The 17,972-nt window shown below is 43.3% G+C and overlaps 2 protein-coding genes across 2 annotated transcripts; one reads left to right on the plus strand and one right to left on the minus strand.

Moving 5' to 3' along the window:
• Nucleotides 1-2,640: 2,640 nt before the first annotated feature.
• c3h2orf68 (chromosome 3 C2orf68 homolog) lies at nt 2,641-6,842 on the minus strand. The gene is made up of 4 exons (XM_088624266.1): nt 6,561-6,842; nt 5,786-5,901; nt 5,320-5,465; nt 2,641-4,220 (listed from the first exon to the last, which is right to left on the minus strand). Exons 1-4 carry the CDS (start codon nt 6,689-6,691, stop codon nt 4,098-4,100), a joined length of 516 nt encoding a protein of 171 aa, XP_088480392.1. The 5' UTR covers nt 6,692-6,842; the 3' UTR covers nt 2,641-4,097.
• Nucleotides 6,843-7,231: 389 nt separating this feature from the next.
• Nucleotides 7,232-17,502, plus strand: usp39 (ubiquitin specific peptidase 39). Its single transcript, XM_088624263.1, has 13 exons — nt 7,232-7,436; nt 7,890-7,971; nt 8,996-9,090; nt 9,553-9,689; nt 10,320-10,472; nt 11,171-11,396; nt 11,962-12,036; nt 13,071-13,138; nt 13,464-13,652; nt 14,693-14,835; nt 15,230-15,365; nt 15,682-15,768; nt 16,274-17,502. The coding sequence occupies exons 1-13, from the start codon at nt 7,382-7,384 to the stop codon at nt 16,322-16,324; spliced, it is 1,497 nt and encodes a 498-aa protein (XP_088480389.1). The 5' UTR covers nt 7,232-7,381; the 3' UTR covers nt 16,325-17,502.
• Nucleotides 17,503-17,972: the final 470 nt, after the last annotated feature.

Here is a 17,972-nt window from a genome sequence, read left to right on the forward strand (position 1 = left end):
TGTGCAAGAGGCCCTGCTCCGTGAAGTGGCTGATGACCTGCTGTGCGAGGGAAAAAGATCGCAAGAACTTGAGAGGTGCAAATCAGAAGCAGCTTTTCATGAAATCTGCCTAGCTTCAATTAATGTGGTGCAGAGGAAGTTCCCAAGACAGAGGCAACTGAAACTGGGACAGCAAAATGGCAATCGTGCAGGCTTCTGGGTACGTGCAGGAATTACGAAGTGTCAAATGGTCAAGGTATTTCCACCAGAATGATGCTGAGCACGTTTGGAGGTAATTGGTTAAGTGGTTTTCAAACAGCAGGAGCTGGTATAATGGGCAGCATATGAACAGTGGCCATTTTGGTCTTCACAGAAGCCCCACATTCACATACATTATAGACAGTTTCTCGTGTGAACTTAAAAATGCTTTGGTCTCTGATGTTTCGATTCGATTGGTGCAGTGCTTTGGAAGAAGGACATTTTGAGAAGGCTTTGGTTTTCCAAACTAGACCTGCGCTTTGGTTGCTGCAGGACCAGCAGTACATGCCTCGTGAAAAACGGTGGGCTCCCTGCTCTCTGAACACGAGCACTTTGAAAACTGAGACGAGAAAAACCTCCTGATCAGAACAGGCTTCCACTACTGTCCTTGGAAGTCGAATACGGAAGGAACGCAGCTCGGTTTCAGGTTACGTCCTCTTGGTAAGTCACAGGACTACCGTGTATGTTATAAATCAAACAAGGCGTCAATGAAAGTCAATACTTGCATAATTTCCTTGGCAAAAACACGTTGGGCGAGCTTGGAAGCCAATGGGATCAAGGCGAAAAGGAGGCGTGAGGGAGGTGTGGTGTGAGGGGTGGGGAAACCTGTGTATTTGTACTTAACCAGTTCTTTGCACACGCGAGATGCTGAAATCTATCTGTGTGAGTGGGGTTTGGGTGGGGGGGACATCCAAAGCATATATGAACATTTCCGCTAATCACAATCACGGAAAAAACCTGGAATAATGTTGTGTAACACCAAGAGGAATTTGGAAAAAGCACTCTCCCCTCGTATGGTGTAGAGTCAGCGATTGTGTGCTCCGTGTTAATTCAATTAATTAATCTCTTGTGGATGTCTCAATCAGCAGTTTTCTAAGCCTGGGTTCAGACAGCCTTTTGTTCTGTTTCGCTGTGTGTTTCATGAATGAGACTTTTGGGGTGCTGTTTGATAGGTCATAGTTAAATTGTTCCAGATCTTTAAAGGTTACGTCTAGCTCTAAATCCTGCGGCACTGGGGCTGCACAGGACCAGGGACAGGCCTGCTTTAGGTGGTTCTGGTTCCTATAGCATCGTGAAAAGGGCAAGCTAGCCATCCATTCATTTTCTAACTGCCTACTCCTGTATAGGGTTACAGGGGAGCAGAAGCCTATCCCAGAAAGCAACGGGCACAAGGCAGGATACACCCTGGACAGGAGGCGACAGTCCATAGCAGGGCACAGACAGACACACACACTTACACAAGGGCCGATTTTCCCAGAAGCCCATTAACCTACCAGTATATCTTTGCACTGAAAGAAAACGGAGCACCCAGAAAAACCCCACACAAACACTGGGAGAACATACGAACTCCACACAGTTATTAGCAATGATATCTGCTTGTAGTCAAACAGCAACTTTGTCAGCATGTCTGCATGCAATACAGGAGATTGTCTGACAAGAATCTGATACAAATCATATAAACATGTATCAGGTATTTTAAATGTCTGTCTCTGCTTCAGGTTAAATTTGTAAATGAGGTGGGTTTGTAAAAAGCTGTTATGCTATTGCTTTTCCTACTAAAAATTACATCTTGTATTGTCATGTAACTGCTAGCTGTTTTACTAGGAATAAATTGACAAGCACACCTTACAAAAAATTGTAAATTCATCATAAGTAACTACTGCTGGAAAGAGTTTCTGGCAATAACAAAAACACACTAACAGATGAAGAAAAGCTGCATGAAATGTGTCATGCAAGGCCATACTTGAGAATACCTCTTCATGTCTAACAGCTGATTTTTGTAATTCCATTATTTTACCAGATAAGTCAATTGAGAAGAAATTCTCATCGACAGGATATGTTATGTCCTGCCTGATTGAAGCTTTCCGATATGTAGCAAGACACTCCTTTAAAGACATTCTAAGCATTGAACAGTGCCCTCTGCTGGACAAATACTATCATGACATCTGATTTTATACAGTAAATGTAAAGCAGCCTGTTGTATAAATTTCTGTCAATACTCCCCACACAGTGAATGGGCAGTAGCACATTGGTTGCAATACAGCTATCAGGAGAACTATTGCTTTTACACAGCAAGACAAAACTGTGCATGTTCATCTCAGATCAAAGTGGAAATTGCCACTAAAACAATACTAACATTACGGCATGTTCCATAGTATGCTATGAGTTCAGTATGCTAGGAAAGATAATGTTGTTTTCTTAATATTTATACATTTACCTTGCACTTTTTGTATATGGGCCTTGCTTGTATGCTGAGGCACTTATCTGTAGATTTCTGACAATGCTCCCATAAAGAAATGCTCAGTTTTTAAAGAATATAAATGTGGGCTTCAAAAACATATTGTATGACTATTCATGGTCTGCTTGCTTTTCAGTTGGCAATATAAGAATTGAGGCTTCAGGTAGACTGAATATTTTTTTAATATCTTTAAATAAAACTGAATAAAACTTTAAAGCAAAACTACTTCTGGACATAAAGAGATTTTCAACTTCAAAATGAAACATAAGAAAATAGTTCTTTCCTTGAATAATGCTGCTTACAAATACTGGCAACATATTCAAAGAATACCGGCTACCTAAAGCACAAAATTGTTTCTGTTAAACACATCCTAACACAGAATTACACATATCAACGGAAGCGTCTTAGCATTTGTAGAAACCATTGCAGAGTTCCTTCTCTAGATGGCGAAGGAAATGTACGTTACATCATGCTGTTATGGACCATCACATGGCATAAAAGGCATGTATTTTTCAACAGAGAATAAAAAGGAACTGTCAACAAAGACAATGACTTTCTAGGATCCTTTTTATCACTGGGGGGTTAATTTGAAAGAGCTCAAAAGGAAGAACTGCCAATGAGAAGCACATGAAAAAAGTCCCATTAAATTAAATGACTTCCTAAATGTTTCTCTTCACGTTGGCTGAAAGATCTCCACCATCGCACTCAAGAAAGATAAGCAGCAGTATCCCATATCTGTATGTACTCACATTTTAACAGAATTACATTCTTCTCCTTTAGAACAACAAAGCTCTGAACATTAGTAGCTTATCTGGATGATGTGCTGTTTCTTTCCGTTTGTTGTTCCTGTGTGCTTCATTCACATCACACCCTAACAAATTTATTTTCTCACTTGTTACTTTTTATTGTCCATTTTAATCTAGAATTCCAGGCCGAATAAAATAAAGATACTGAATTGACCAAAACAAAATAACGCAATAATGACACAAGGAATGCATGAAACAACAAACCTGAGTTTGTGGTCAGGCTTATCCATTGACGGCAAACCTGCTGCAATTGGAGAAACTGTTAGGTGTAATGGATTAGTCACCTTATGATGACAGTTTAGCAGCACAGCAAGTTATAGCAAAAGAACTCTATGTCCCAAGATACAATACTGAGGAACTATCGCTGTACCAGCATTCCACACATCCTGTCTGCCAGTATTGATATTTTTTAAGGGAAGTGGGTCTTGGCACAAAGGCAGCTAAACCCGATCATCCTCCTGTTCCAGATCTCTTGTTGAAGTTCTGAGATGCTTTATTTTTATTGCACTCTCACCTTTAAGAGATCTCCGTTTCCTAGAACTCGAATTCCTAGAATGTAACTGTTCTGATCGGAGGACAGTCAACAGTTTACTCACAGGATCTGTGAGCCGCCATCCTCTTTTGACAGGTATAGTCTGGGGAAGGGTTCCATTTGCATGCCTGACATGCTGAAGACGGAGGCTCGGGGGTGCTGTGAACTGGCTCAGGTAGGGATGGTGCCTCCCCCCAAACTCCCCCCTCCCTCCCCTTCTCCTTCCCTTAGATGCTGCAGTGGATATTCCAGGCCCCGGCCCTCCCCCCGCCGCTGGCCCGGCTCAGCGCTTGTCCCGGCGCTTGTCCATCTCCTCCTGCACGCGTGCCCTCAGCGCCGCCCGCATGGCCGCATCCAGTGCGTTCGCGGCCGCCACCTTCTCCACCACCCTGTCGGGCTCGTCCTCCTGCAGGAGCAGACACACGGGCACGTCCGTCACCCACCCGGCCAACAGAGATCCAAAGTCACAGCCGACACCCGAAGAGGGCTCCGCAGCCGAAACGTCGTGTTTCTTTTCAGCAGGGAATACGCCTTTACTTGTTCCTTTGCAGCCTATGCGTGCTGACCTGCTTGAACGACTTGAAAGTCACATGACTGTTCTAAGGGTGCTGTTAGCCTAGCAAGGGAAATCTCTGATGGCTTCTAAAAAACAAAAAGTGTGCATTCGCATCAATCAAGCCAACCTAGGAGGTGAAAAAGTCCCAAAGGAAACATTTAATAGATAAGATAAGATCACTTTATTGGCCAGATACAATTTCTTGCTTTAGGAATTTGTCTTGTCGTATACCCCAACTTGCTCTCCATAAAACACACAGACAGGGAGAGAGGCTTGGGGTCAGAGCGCAGGGTCAGCCATTTATACGGCGCCCCTGGAGCAGTTGGGGTAAAGGGCCTTGCTCAGGGGCCCAACAGAGTAGGATTCCTCTGTGGGCTGCGGGATACGAACTGGCAACCTTCCAGCCACAGGCGCAGATCCTTAGCCACAGAGCCACTGCACCGCCCAAATTTAATGTTTGGCACTGAAGAACTGCTGGACCTGCTACACATCCCTCATCATCATTATAAAATCCCCATCTATAAAATTGGCTTCATTACTCTCTGCTCTCCTCCCCACTAATAGCTCATGTGTGGTGAGCGTTCTGGCGCACTATGGCTGCCGTCACATCATCCAGGTGGGGCTGCACATTGGTGGTGGTGGAGGGGAGTCCCCATTACCTGTAAAGCGCTTTGAGTGGAGTGTCCAGAAAAGCGCTATATAAGTGTAAGCAATTAATAATAATAATAATAATAATAATATTATTATTATTATCATTAATAAAACCTCCTTAATACTGAACTCCCAGCTCCAACCCATTATTCAGCTTATGTGTGGGTACAGCAGAAGCTGTGAATGACACCCTTCTGGGTTACCAGCTTGTATGAAGTCACAGCAGGGAGACTGTCCAATAGCCCGCATGCCTACAATAAGGGATACTGATGAGATGAGACCCGTGACTTGGCTTCACCTTGTAGACGACGAAGGAAGTGATCTGGCCGCTGTCGGCTTCGTATTCCAGGCAGAACAGCTCCGTGCCCTGGTGCTCCGGTTCCGTACTGGAGCTGCTGTCGTTCGATTCCTCGTTCTCCGGCCCCGCGTTCTGCTCCGAGGCACCTGGGGGGAACAGCACAGAAGATTCGGCTCGACGCTGCCCCCCACCCAAACACTTCAGATCAGAGCAGGGGGACAAGGAGAAATGCTTCTGGCTTTAACTTTACAGCCCCTCTGAACCTGCTAATAACTGGCACAACGTGTTTTTTTTCTCTGCTCATAACCAAGAAGAAAGAATATCTATTTCAAAAAGTCCGTGCTTGATTTTTGAAGAGATTCCATTCAGATTTTCAGTTCATTCCCTTAAGTGTGGGCTTGATGGATGGGGCTCTCTTGCTGTTCTTAAAAGCGAAGTCTGAGAGCACGTTTGTGCAAGGTCTTACTCCTGCGTCGAGGGTGATACACCTGGATGTCCGGGCGACGCGGGCGGCTGGGCGTGTTGCTGTGTCTGCGTTTCTGCTTCTCCTTCGCCTGCTTCACCTCCTTATCATAATCGTCTCTGGGGGAGAGACAGAAACACCATGTCACCTTTGCAGGGGCAGCAACCGGCTTTTACCCATTCTGAATGAACCCATTATTACAGAAACCTTTTCATTTCACTTCTGAAAGCAGACTCCATCTGCAGATAAAGAAATAAACAGGGCTGGTTAGTTCATAGTTTTTGTGTACCATTTCATTTTTGGATGCCAACAAAAATATAGCATGCAACAAGGTTCACATTCCAATTATACCAACAATTTACTTTTTTTTCCTGTAGAGTTTTTAAAGAATAACTTAAATGTGATTTGGAAAATGGTAGATATAAGAAATGCATGGAGGGTAATTATTACAGTAGTACTTGACTTTATTATTTAGCAGACAACTTACAGTGAAATTACTTTCTGGACCGCAGAGACTTAAAAAAGCAAAACAAGCCCTTTTGCCCAATAATTTGAGTGAATTAAGAGCAGTTTATCGATTTTTTTCGTCTTACTCAGGGAGAAACAATTTAGCGGAGCGAGATGCGCATGTGCAAAACGGCTTTAGCAGAAGGCGTAACCTCTTAAGGAATAATTATTATGCTTAATGATACACATGTTATCAGTTTAACTAAAAGGCCAACAAAATTTCGATCCCTTCTACAGTACGTATGTGGCTTTTAAACTATGTTCGTCAAACCTGGCTATCTGGTTCCTGCGAATGTGGTGTAAAAAACCGTGGTTCATGTCTAAACGGCCTCCAGGCTTGCATTTGGTATGCGGGTCGAACCCCGAGCCCACCGATGCTTCTTCTTCTCGCAGCACCTCCATTTTATTTGTACTAGCAAACAGTGTAAAAAATAGCAACCGATAAAAAAATTACGCCAACTTTAGCTGGAGTCCTGGCACTCGTACATCACTAGACGTTCTCATAAAACTGAATGAAAAGACCAGGGCCACTAGCCTGTTGACCAACACAAATATTATCCGGAGTTGCGCAATTGTTAGAGCCTTCTCCCTTCTAAAAGTTGAACTCTTAATTAAATCATGAAATCACTCTGTTTCACATTGATCATTTCTGTACTTTATACCCGTACATATGTTTAGAGTTTTATCGCCTTTGGACGTGTAAGGTATTTTCAGCATGTTGTACCAGATTCTTTTTCGGTTGCGTTATTTTCCTCTTTCCCTCTTGTAGTTAAATAATCCCGCGATACGTATAGTACAAAATTCAGCTTTTTAAATAATAGTTAACAGATACCAGAGGTGAAATAAAGACAATGTTGACAGAACTGGAGCTTTTCACTTCGAAATGAATCAATGTTTCACAATGTTTACGAGCACCCCAGAGTTCAGCGCGGAACTCTGGGTTAGGCTTTAGTTGGCCTTCATGTTGAGTCGTGGTGTGCGAGAGAGTGGTCATTGAATGGTTTCAAACAACCGGGAGTTTTATCAATACATTATTATTTTCAAAAACGTTATCACAGTTATTCATTCATCAGTGTAGTTTTGTGAAGGAACATGGTGTCATTGAAGCGGGAGAGGAATCCGGAGCTGGAAGATGGGGAGGATGATGGTAAGCATATTGAATAAACTACAAGAGGTATACGGAAAGCTGTTGAACGACTGTAGATTTTTCATATGCACTTCTGTATCTAAAACAGAAGAGCTTTTCATACTTTGCAGTTTCTATCAAATAAAGTACTCGGAAGCGTAGGCTGGAAAATCGGCTGTGGAAATGAGGTGAACGATGTTGTAAAGTTTTACAAAATCCCACTTTCCCGACGTTTCGCTGAGGGCTAAAGCCATGGTGCAGTCTGTTTGCAGAGAAACCGACGTTTTGAATTCATTGTCAACTGATAACACTTTTCTAGACCGTGTCTGTTTTGTGTTGCTTTTGAGCAATTTGCTTATGTATGAGAAATTTGGACCACAATCAGACGACTTTATTCTGCTTGTTGGTACTATATTTTAATACCGGTATACATGAGTGTAGCTGACAATACTGTTTTCACTGTGTTTCAACCAGTCCCAGCCAAAGCCGGACGCTCACAGGATGTTGCTGAAGATCACAGGAGTCGACATTGCCCGTATTTGGACACTATCAACAGGTGAGTTAAGAGAAATGCTGACCGAACTATTCATTGGTTTGTGTTATTAATTTGTTTTCAGAGGCATGTGTGGAGGAAATGGTCTGCAATTTTTGTCGAGACTCACTTTTCCTAAACCTTGGAGGTCGCTGAATGGTTTGAGCAACTTTTTTCTCCACTGAAGACCGTTCAGACTGTGCGAATCTGTAAATGGGTAGAGTTCAGAACTCGTAAATGCAGAAAAGGTTAAAATTCCAGATGGGGCACTGCAGTTGAGCAATACACTTCACCCGAGTTTCTCTAGTAAAATACCCAGCTGGGTAAATGGCTGCAGAGACATGTACCTTTGGATAAAACTCCAACCAGATAAATGTAGGGTTTCTTTACACATTGGATCATAGTGATGATCATTAGAGCTGAATACACCACAATACAGAAAAGCTATTGCTGATCTGAAATCAGTCCAGAGAAGTGCATAAAATGGGTATCTTACACTGTTTGTTAAAAGAACTGAACTTTTTCTAGTCTTGAACGGAGAAGACTACGAGGAATCTGCTTCAAGTGTTTAAAATCCTCAGAGCCGTTCTGAAGAATCAAGAGACAAATTCCTAATGCAAGAAATTGTATATGGCTAATAAAGTGATCTTAAAGTCTAACATAAAACAGAGGATACAAGTGGAAATTACAGGGAAGTGCAAATAAAATTGAGAGGTACGGGTCTTACCATGTTCGTCTGGGTCACTTCTGATTAGACGTATGTCCAGCTTTCTGATGTGAGCTACTCTGCTATTTGAGTTGTTGAGCATTCAACCCCATAGCCTCTGCAGTTTGTTCCAGATAGAAGCAGATATTAAGGACACATTTGTCATTCCACATTTTAATGTTGGGACTTTTTATTGTCTTTTGGAAGATGCCGTGGGAGGCAAGCAAAGGAAAGGAGCAGGCACAGTGCCTCCTAAGAGAAAGATAAAGAATGTGGCAGAAATGCTGTTGTAAAGCTTGGTGGAGAATGACAACATACTCTTTCTTTATTTTGTCCTCCTAGGAGTGTGTTGGACTTCGATTTTGAAAAGCTGTGCTCCATTTCCCTCTCTCACATTAACGTCTACGCCTGCCTCATTTGTGGGAAATATTTCCAAGGTGAGTGCAGAGGATCTTGTGTGCCTTTCACATCTCCTCTGTGGACTTGTGATCGTCACAGGATATGCCAGGCTTTGCCTCCTGTGTCTGCCTGGTTGGGCTCTGGTTCACTGCAATCTTCCTCAGGGTGAAGTACTTACTGAAAATGGAAGGATACAGTATAATAACACCATTTTCAAGTCAGTGCCATAAATGACCTCTTAGAACCAATCCTTCTGACTCACGTCTAGGTGATTTTTGCCCGTTTGGGTGGAGATTTTACTATACGTTTAAGCAACAGTTAGATCTGACCGAATCATTCCCGGTTTCACTGGTAAGAGAGAGTGGTCCGCCTTGATTTTAGGAAGTATTCAAGCTTTGCAGTGACTTAGCGAACTTACCCCTGAGCATATGGTGGACACCTCTGTGCGTGTGAAGTGTTCTTGCTGGACGATAATCCTGTGCTTTGGCTGCGCTGTGCAGGTCGTGGACTGAAGTCCCATGCCTACACCCACAGCGTGCAGTTCACCCATCATGTCTTCCTCAACCTGCACACCCTCAAGTTCTACTGCCTGCCGGACAACTATGAGATCATCGACTCGTCCCTGGAGGATATCACGGTGAGGAGTGGGAACTCGCAGCCCCTCTTTTACTTTGGATTTACTGTTCGATTACAAGTTGTCTTCACTTTTGAGAACATAATGTGGTGGTAGATCAGTCAAAAAAAATCAAATAGTATTTTTTTACTGTATATGTGATTATTGTGTAATTTTGTAACCTGCAATGGAATGATATCCTGTCCAGGGTGTATCCCCCCCCTTGTGCCCTTTGCTTGCTGGGATAGGCTCCGACTCCCCTTCGACCCTGTATTGGATGAAGTGGTTAGAAAATGGATACATGTGACAATATGCTCAATTGGCGACAATGTTGATCATGTTTAGGAATGTGCAGGAAGGCAGATGTAGGCAGGATGTATCCTTGCTGCCTTCTTTATTCATTACTGTTTGCCTGGCCAGCAGTGAAGAGTAGTTGTTAAGCTTCTAAACTTGTAAAATGTCTACAGGTGTCTAGAATAAAAACTATATGATTAATGATGGCTGACTAGCAATTAACATCATCTCCTCTTCAGAGCAGAAAATGTATTAACATGAAAAAGAATCTGGATTTCTCTGCGGTACATTGCAACAGAGACCACCAGTGTTGACCCTCTCCGTGTTAAGCAGGCCTGCATGTTATTCTTTTGTTTCCAGTACGTCTTGAAGCCCACTTTCACCAAGCAGCACATCGCAAACCTGGACAAGCAAGGCAAGCTGTACCGTGCCTACGACGGCACCACGTACCTGCCAGGCATCGTGGGGCTCAACAACATCAAGGCCAACGACTATGCCAATGTGGTCCTGCAGGTGAGCCTCGCTTATGAAGGCAGGGAAACATCTGCTAATATTAATAACGTGCATGTTGCTTTGCATGGCTTCTTCCCTGTTATTCTGTGAGCAGCTGCTCACAGGTTATTTTTCTTTCTCTACGTCTGACACAAGCTGGATTGATCAATCTCCACTTGGAGGGTTCCCTCCTTGCCTTTTTAAGCCATTTGTTTATTTAATTTAGCTATTAAATGTATTTAATTAATAGAAAAAAATGCACAAAAGAACTGGTAGCTTCTGTAAGATGCATCTGTAAATCTGGAATCGGGTATAAAAATGTGGGCAGTTTGGAATTCTGGAATGGGGAATAAACATGTTTTGCTCAGATCTTAGAATGTAAAAGTGGTTACAAACCAAAGGAGGTCATTTAGGCCATCTAACTCATTTGGTAGAGCCACAGGTGTGTTTATATGTATCTTGACTACAACATGAAGGTACCAGTGAGACGTTTCTAACGGGTCATCTTTGCATTTTCTCCTTTAATGAGATGAAGCAAAATGTCTGAAGACGTGAATGAGACATATCTGTGTTCTGCACCAGATGTTTTGGCAGTGCTTTTAACTGCTGAACAGGAGTGAGTGCTCATTGATGGTGCAACCAGGCTCTGAGTCAGTTGGTATGGTTGCAGAATTAGAAGGTCCTCATGGTCCCTGTGTTGTGTTGCAATGCTTCTGCAGGCTCTGTCCAATGTGCCCCCATTGAGGAACTACTTTTTGGAGGAGGAGAACTACAAGTCCATCAAGAGGCCCCCTGGGGATATCATGTTCCTGTTGGTGCAGAGATTTGGGGAGCTGATGAGGAAACTGTGGAACCCACGCAACTTCAAGGCTCATGTCTCTCCCCATGAGATGCTACAGGCTGTGGTGTTGTGCAGTAAGAAGAACTTCCAGATCACCAAACAGGGTAAAAACATATTATTATACTTCTCGGTAAACATTGCTCCTGTCCATTAATGTGTTGAGAGCTAAATTGAATGTTTTGTTTTGTTGTAAATCAAGGTAATAGGTTTACTTTGTAGAATCTAGAAGATCAATATCTGCTTCCGATTGTCTGTAAAATAAGTCAGATTAGAATGCATGGTCATTGCCTAAATTACAGATTTACAACTGTGTTAATCAACGACTGAGGTCTCTCCTTGGGGAGGGAACGCACAGTGCACAAGATGAGATCACCCTGGGCAGAACACCAGTCTGTCTCAGAACATGTACACAGAAATGCCCTGTGTAATAAAGCTAGCATGTCTTTGAGAGGTGGGAGATGCAGGTTGAACACGGAAACTGTACATAAAAAGTACCCAACGCTGGAATTGAGACCAGGTCCCAAGAGCTGAGAGCCATGAGGCGGCAGTGCCATCCTCCACACCACTCTGCTGACCAGGAGAGATGATCAAAGTGCTTTCCTAGGGCTGCTCCTATTCCCGGTGTAGGCATGTGACGCTGACGTGGGGTTGTGTGTTTTCTGTCTGCAGGAGATGCTGTGGATTTCCTGTCCTGGTTCCTGAACGCCCTGCATGGTGCTCTTGGTGGAACAAAGAAGAAACCTTGTGAGTTGCACTGGCTCAGAACAGTTGTGTATTGCACCAGGGCATACACTGTGAAACAGGTTAAATCTGAACATCAGTTAGTGGTCTGCATTGTTGTAAAACAGGCAGTTTCTCAAACCTGACACCTTCTGCGTCTTTTAAGTGATGTCATGCATGTGGGTAATTCTACTCACACTAGCTATTAAAGTGTTGATTTTCCCAAATGTCTCCCAATTTACTCTGATGACTTTACCATTCATCACAGTTGAGTCTTACAGCTAATGTTTAGTGTAATGTTGATATGTTCAGTAGGGTTTCAACATTCCCTAGTGTTCTGTGCAGAGAACTGTTGCGAATAGGCAAATTCTCATATACTTGTATAAGAAAGTCCACTGCTCTACTGTTGCATAATGTACTACAGTATTTAGTATGTGTGGTTAAAAGACACAAGTAACCCTCATTATTAAAATAACATTTAATCAACCAGAAGACACAACAGTGATCACAAACTTCTAATAATCATTTAAAACAACATGAATCCCTCCTCAGGCAGGCCTACACTTTCTCTCTATGCCTCCATGATTAGCACGCCCCACTGTAATGAGATGGACAATAAGACTGTCAATGAGCCTGTAAAGTCATCTCCAGCCTGTCATTCTACACACTGCTGACACAGAACCTGGAGTGTTTGTTGATATTGAGATGCTGTGGAGTGGGTGCTTGGGCAGGGAGAGATTCCCTCATGAGCTGATCTGTTCCGCCACTTATTTTACAGTTGTAGTTAACAGCCTTCAGCTAAGTTTCATTCCACTCTGCTCTTCCGACACATGACTTGACCTGTCGACCTGACAGAACTGCAAATAAGTGAATTTGCGAATGTTAAATTTGCAGATGTCGAGATCCTACTGTACTGTTTTGTTTTTAATATGGGCAATACGTTCTATAAATGAAGAGTACTAAGTAGATTTTTTAAATCCCAATTGAATATGTTTTTACACCAAAGAACAAGGTGCTAGACATTGAACAGCAGGTGATGCCATTCTTCTTCATTGCAGCAATAATAACCCAGGCTTTCCAGGGCTCCATGCGCATCTTCTCCAAGAAACTGCCCCACCCTGACTTGGTGAGTTCGACCCCCAGCCACAACACGCAGTGTGTTCCTGGTGGGCAAAATATTGACTCTGTTTGACCTGCCCGATAACTCCAAAATCAACAGAAGGGACTGCAGACATTTCCCTAGTTTTTTTATGTGTCCATGATTACAGTTGTAGTTCTACAGATTGATGCATTTGGGTATTTCTAAAGCTTTAAAACTTGTTAGTTTTAATGCTTGTTTTCCATACGCTGACTGTTAAAAACACCATTGGTGGATCTGGGTAAATGATGATGAACTGTCCAAAAACGAGTGTTCTTTTTTTGGTTTCTCGCTCTGTCTCTCCCTCCCCCAGCCGGCGGAGGAGAAGGAGGCTCTGCTGGCCAACGAGGAGTACCAAGAGAAGATGTCCGAGTCCACCTTCCTGTACCTGACCCTTGACCTGCCCACCGCCCCTCTCTACAAGGACGAGAAAGAGCAGCTCATCATCCCCCAGGTCCCCCTCTTCAACATCCTGGGCAAGTTCAACGGCATCACTGAGAAGGTACGGCGCTGCTCTCCCGCGTGTCCTGGGCGATGGTCCCATAACTCCCAAAATCCGAGCAAACAGTGAAATTGTGCTGACACCTCTTTCTAACAGCCTCCCCAATTTGCAAAATGTGTTTCATGACCTGTGAAGTGCTAAGCACGAGGAGCAAAGTGCTGCCCTCTTTAGCAAGGCTCGTGTTTTATGAAGGTCTATAACAAAAGCTGTTAGTTTTTGTGGGGCTTTTTGTAGGGTTTATGGATTTTGCCACACACAAAAAGGTTCCATAGGCTTCAGCAGCCCCAGTGATAAAGCAGTAAGAAGATGGATGAACAAAATCAAAAACCTTGTGTAAATTTGGAATATAAACCATACTGACCTTAAAATGAGTCTTGGTATTTACATTTGACCATTCTAAGACCAGGGGGATGCAGGTGGGTAGCAGGTTGCCCTCTCCCAAGCACATGTTCTCTGGGTCTTATTGGCAGCTGCAAGTTATCCCTTTATCGGTGGGCCCATGATGCACTGGGGACCCATTCAGGGTGAAGCAGGTTTGTGGGTTCCTGTTCCTCACTGAGCCCTGTGCTTTTTACTAGGGCAGACTCTGGCTTTCTGATAACAGGTGAGTGTGTAATAGGGTTGAGATACTTACAGGTGCAGAGGCAGTGTAGCACAGTACCGGGCTGGTTGTGGGTTCAAGTCGCTGCTGGAGACTCTTGCTGGTACTGCACACAAGGTGCGCCTGTCCACTCAGCTCTATAATTGCTTGGGGGTCATCCCCACAGTGGACCACCATTCCATCCTGGGTGAGGGGAGGGGGCATGTGCTCTCTAGTCCATTTAACTCTACAGAAACCAGGATGAGCTCTGTCCTGATGAGCTGCAGTTCACCTGGTACAGACATTACCTTTCTTTACTTACTGGAGCAAAGTGTGAAACTGCACTTGTGTGCTGTGCATCTAATATGTTCTTTGTTGTGCTCAAGAGGCAGTCGGAATAGGTTTTATCAGTCCAGCCCAGTGCAGTGGCTTTCAGTGATGTCTATTTTCTCCCTTCCAGGAGTACAAGACCTACAAAGAAAACTTCCTGAAGAAGTTCCACTTGACCAAACTACCTCCGTATCTCATCTTCTGCATCAAGAGATTCACCAAAAACAACTTCTTTGTGGAAAAGAACCCCACCATCGTCAATTTCCCTATCACGTGAGTACCTGTCACCTCCGGCCGCTTGGGCACTGCACTTTCCACGGAGATAAGGTCGTTCGCAGTTGAACACCCTGTAGCCTGTTTCATTCCGGGCAGGGCAGAGATGAACTTAAACCTGGAGAGCATCTGAACATCATTATACCTGCGAGAGATAAATCATATGAACAGGGTATTGCATCATGTAGCCCCCCCCATAAAAAACCCTCTTTTTATTGAAATAAAATCCTTTTTAAGAATTTTTTTTAAACAATTCAAAACATGAACATTTCCGTAACTGCATCAGTTTTGCAGAGTATCGTAATGGTTATTTTGGAACTGCACGAAACCGAAATGTCTCTTGGGACCTTCTGAGAACTGTTGAGGGGCTGACTGGCCGGCATGTGTTTGTTAGGAACGTGGACCTGCGGGAGTACCTGACCGAGGAAGCCCAGGTCACGGAGAAGCACACGACCTATGACCTGGTGGCCAACGTGGTGCATGATGGGAAGCCCAACGAGGGAGCGTACCGTATCCACGTGCTGCATCATGTGAGAGCTGCTCTGTCTTGTGAACCGCTCGCAGTGAGGCCTTCTCAGTCTTGAGCCGAGTGTATTTGGTTGCAGAGAGATGTGAAAGATTCTGTACTTCCATCATTCCCCACTGCAGTCCTTTCGTGTTGTCAAATGGAACAGAATACTTCTGAAATGTTGGTGGTAGGGTTAAAAGTTATTACTGAAAAATCATTTAGGAGTCATCATAACCGCCCCCCCACAATGCAGAAGTGTGTACTGTCTCTCAAGCTGATCTGTGCAATGGAAGTGCGTCAGGCAGGTTAGTAACAGCGTGCTGTGGTCTCTTTCACAGGGGACTGGGAAGTGGTACGAACTGCAGGATCTGCAGGTGACTGACATACTGCCACAGATGATCACTCTTTCAGAGGCGTATATTCAGGTAAAACGCCAGACTGGATATGTTTGTGTTAGAATAAAGCTTTTGTGTTTGGGTGTTTGTCTGTGGTTATGTATAAAGTAGTGCTCTGTGCTGTAGAGACTGTGCTGGAGTGGGGGGGTGGCTTGTATCACATGTTGTGACCTGTCTCTTATTTTCCCTCCCCGACAGTATGTGCAGTATACTTGCTGTAATGCACATTTATCTTTTCTGCCAAATGCAATTTCTTGCAAACATGAAAATGTTCTTTTCAATATTCAGATACACATTAAAACATCCAAGTATTTTTCCAGGGCAATATGACTGTTTATCAGTTCCCTGTTTAATTTAACTATCTATCTCGCCCATGTATTTTTTATATAATTACAGTAACCTATCTTGTGCTTTTACTATGCCTAACACTCATTATTAAAATCAACCTTAACTGATTCTGAGCTTGTTCCACTGAGAAGCTCTAATTCATGTGCTGTGACCAGACGTCATTATAAAGTGTCTGTTGCCTTTGCAGATCTGGAAGAGACAAGAGAGCGAAGAGGAAAACAGCCACATGGGGGCGTGAGAGCAGCGCTGCTCAGGTCCACACAGGGAGCCGGGTCTCGGCAGAGCGAGGTCTTTTAGTTTTGTTTTAATGTCATCTATACAAACGATACATTTCTCCACTGCTGGCTTTATAAAACCACACACATGGGTGCTTACAACAGTGGACTGTGAAAGTCACCTAGAGCAATTGTTTTTCCATTTGTTTTTCTCTCTAAAACAATCTTCTTTTAAGGTTCTTACAATTCGGTGCGTCATCTCCACCACCAGTCTGACAGTTGCCAACCGTGTCAGGTGCCCTTTTGTATTTTGTCTTGTCATTATATTTAATAAGGAGAACTCCCCAAAATCTGTAAATAAATTTTGGTAAAAAAAGATGTTTGAATGCCATTTTGTTCTGGGGTATTGATCGAAAGGGGTATTTCACCTTTGACCTTTGTATTGAAGAGGAACTGTCCAGTGGTCATTCTGGTGCTAAAAAACTTCTAGTGATTTATGTAGTGTTTACTCTTTTATGTTAAACTGTGATTTATTGTTTTTTTTTATAAATATCAGTCCATGTGTAAGCCCTGGTTTTGAGCGAGCAGTGGGCTTTCCATTCTGGGTCTTGTTCATCTTGAAAAAATGATGGGATCTGTTTGTGTAGATAGAGTGCAGGACTGATGGACTCACAGGTTCACAGACAGTCCAGTCCCCCCGGGAGTCAGGAATAATATAGCCAAGACTGGACACTTGGGGTCACTTCGCTGTTACAGGGTTCCCTTCCACTTCAGATAAGGGTTCTCCCCACAGAGGACCTTTTTAGATTTCCATCTCGTGGAGAGTTGAGTGATGGTTTTCAAGCTGGGCGGATCCTGACGCTGGGATCTGACGGCTGAGGTTGCGTGTCCTGACGACAGAATGAGATGGCACTTCACTTGGATAACTCAGACGACATGCCCAGGAGGCTAGGAATCCTACCTTGGGCTTGGAAGAGACGGCTCATGATGGCTCATGATGTTTAAAAACATGATTGCCTGGACCAGGACAACCATCAGGCCTTGTTGGTGTTTTCTTCTCCTCTGTGCCCACATGGTCTTGTTGCTATAAATTTATTTACTATAAAAAAATCTTGCAAAGGGCAGCACAGCAGATAACAAATTTGAGTTTGGATTAAAAAAGCTTTGTAAACCGCGTGTAGAAGAATAAAGATGTTTTGTGGATTTTAGAGTTTATTGTAATTGATTAGTTTTACCAGGTTTCCAGGATCATTGTCAGGTCTGTCGATAACTGGTTTTGTTTAAGAGTTTGACATCCTGAAACCTGATTGTGCCAATCAGGATTATAATCAGGCACAAGCATCTCCACTTATTTTTGCTTGTTTCTTTGAAAAGATTTAGAGAAATACCTGGATTCATGTTCTGCCCTCTGTGGTGAAAGAAGAATGTTCTGTTATTAGTGTCACTGTAGATTTTGGTAAGGGGAGTAAAAGCTGTATTGTAAGAAGTGATTTACCATGAAAATCATATATTTTTTAAAATTTCAACACGTTTGAAGCTGACAGCCTTTCAAAGTGCTGCTCAGGTTCATGCTAAAATAAATTTTAAAAACACGTTTGATTTTATTCAACGTAAAACATGTTCCAAACTTTTTTTTCTGTGGGTGCTTAAGTATTTCATTGTGCTCGGAGG

Source organism: Lepisosteus platostomus, chromosome 3, assembly GCF_059453375.1.
Source record: "Lepisosteus platostomus isolate fLepPlt1 chromosome 3, fLepPlt1.hap1, whole genome shotgun sequence".
Classification (NCBI taxonomy): Eukaryota; Metazoa; Chordata; class Actinopteri; order Semionotiformes; family Lepisosteidae; genus Lepisosteus; species Lepisosteus platostomus.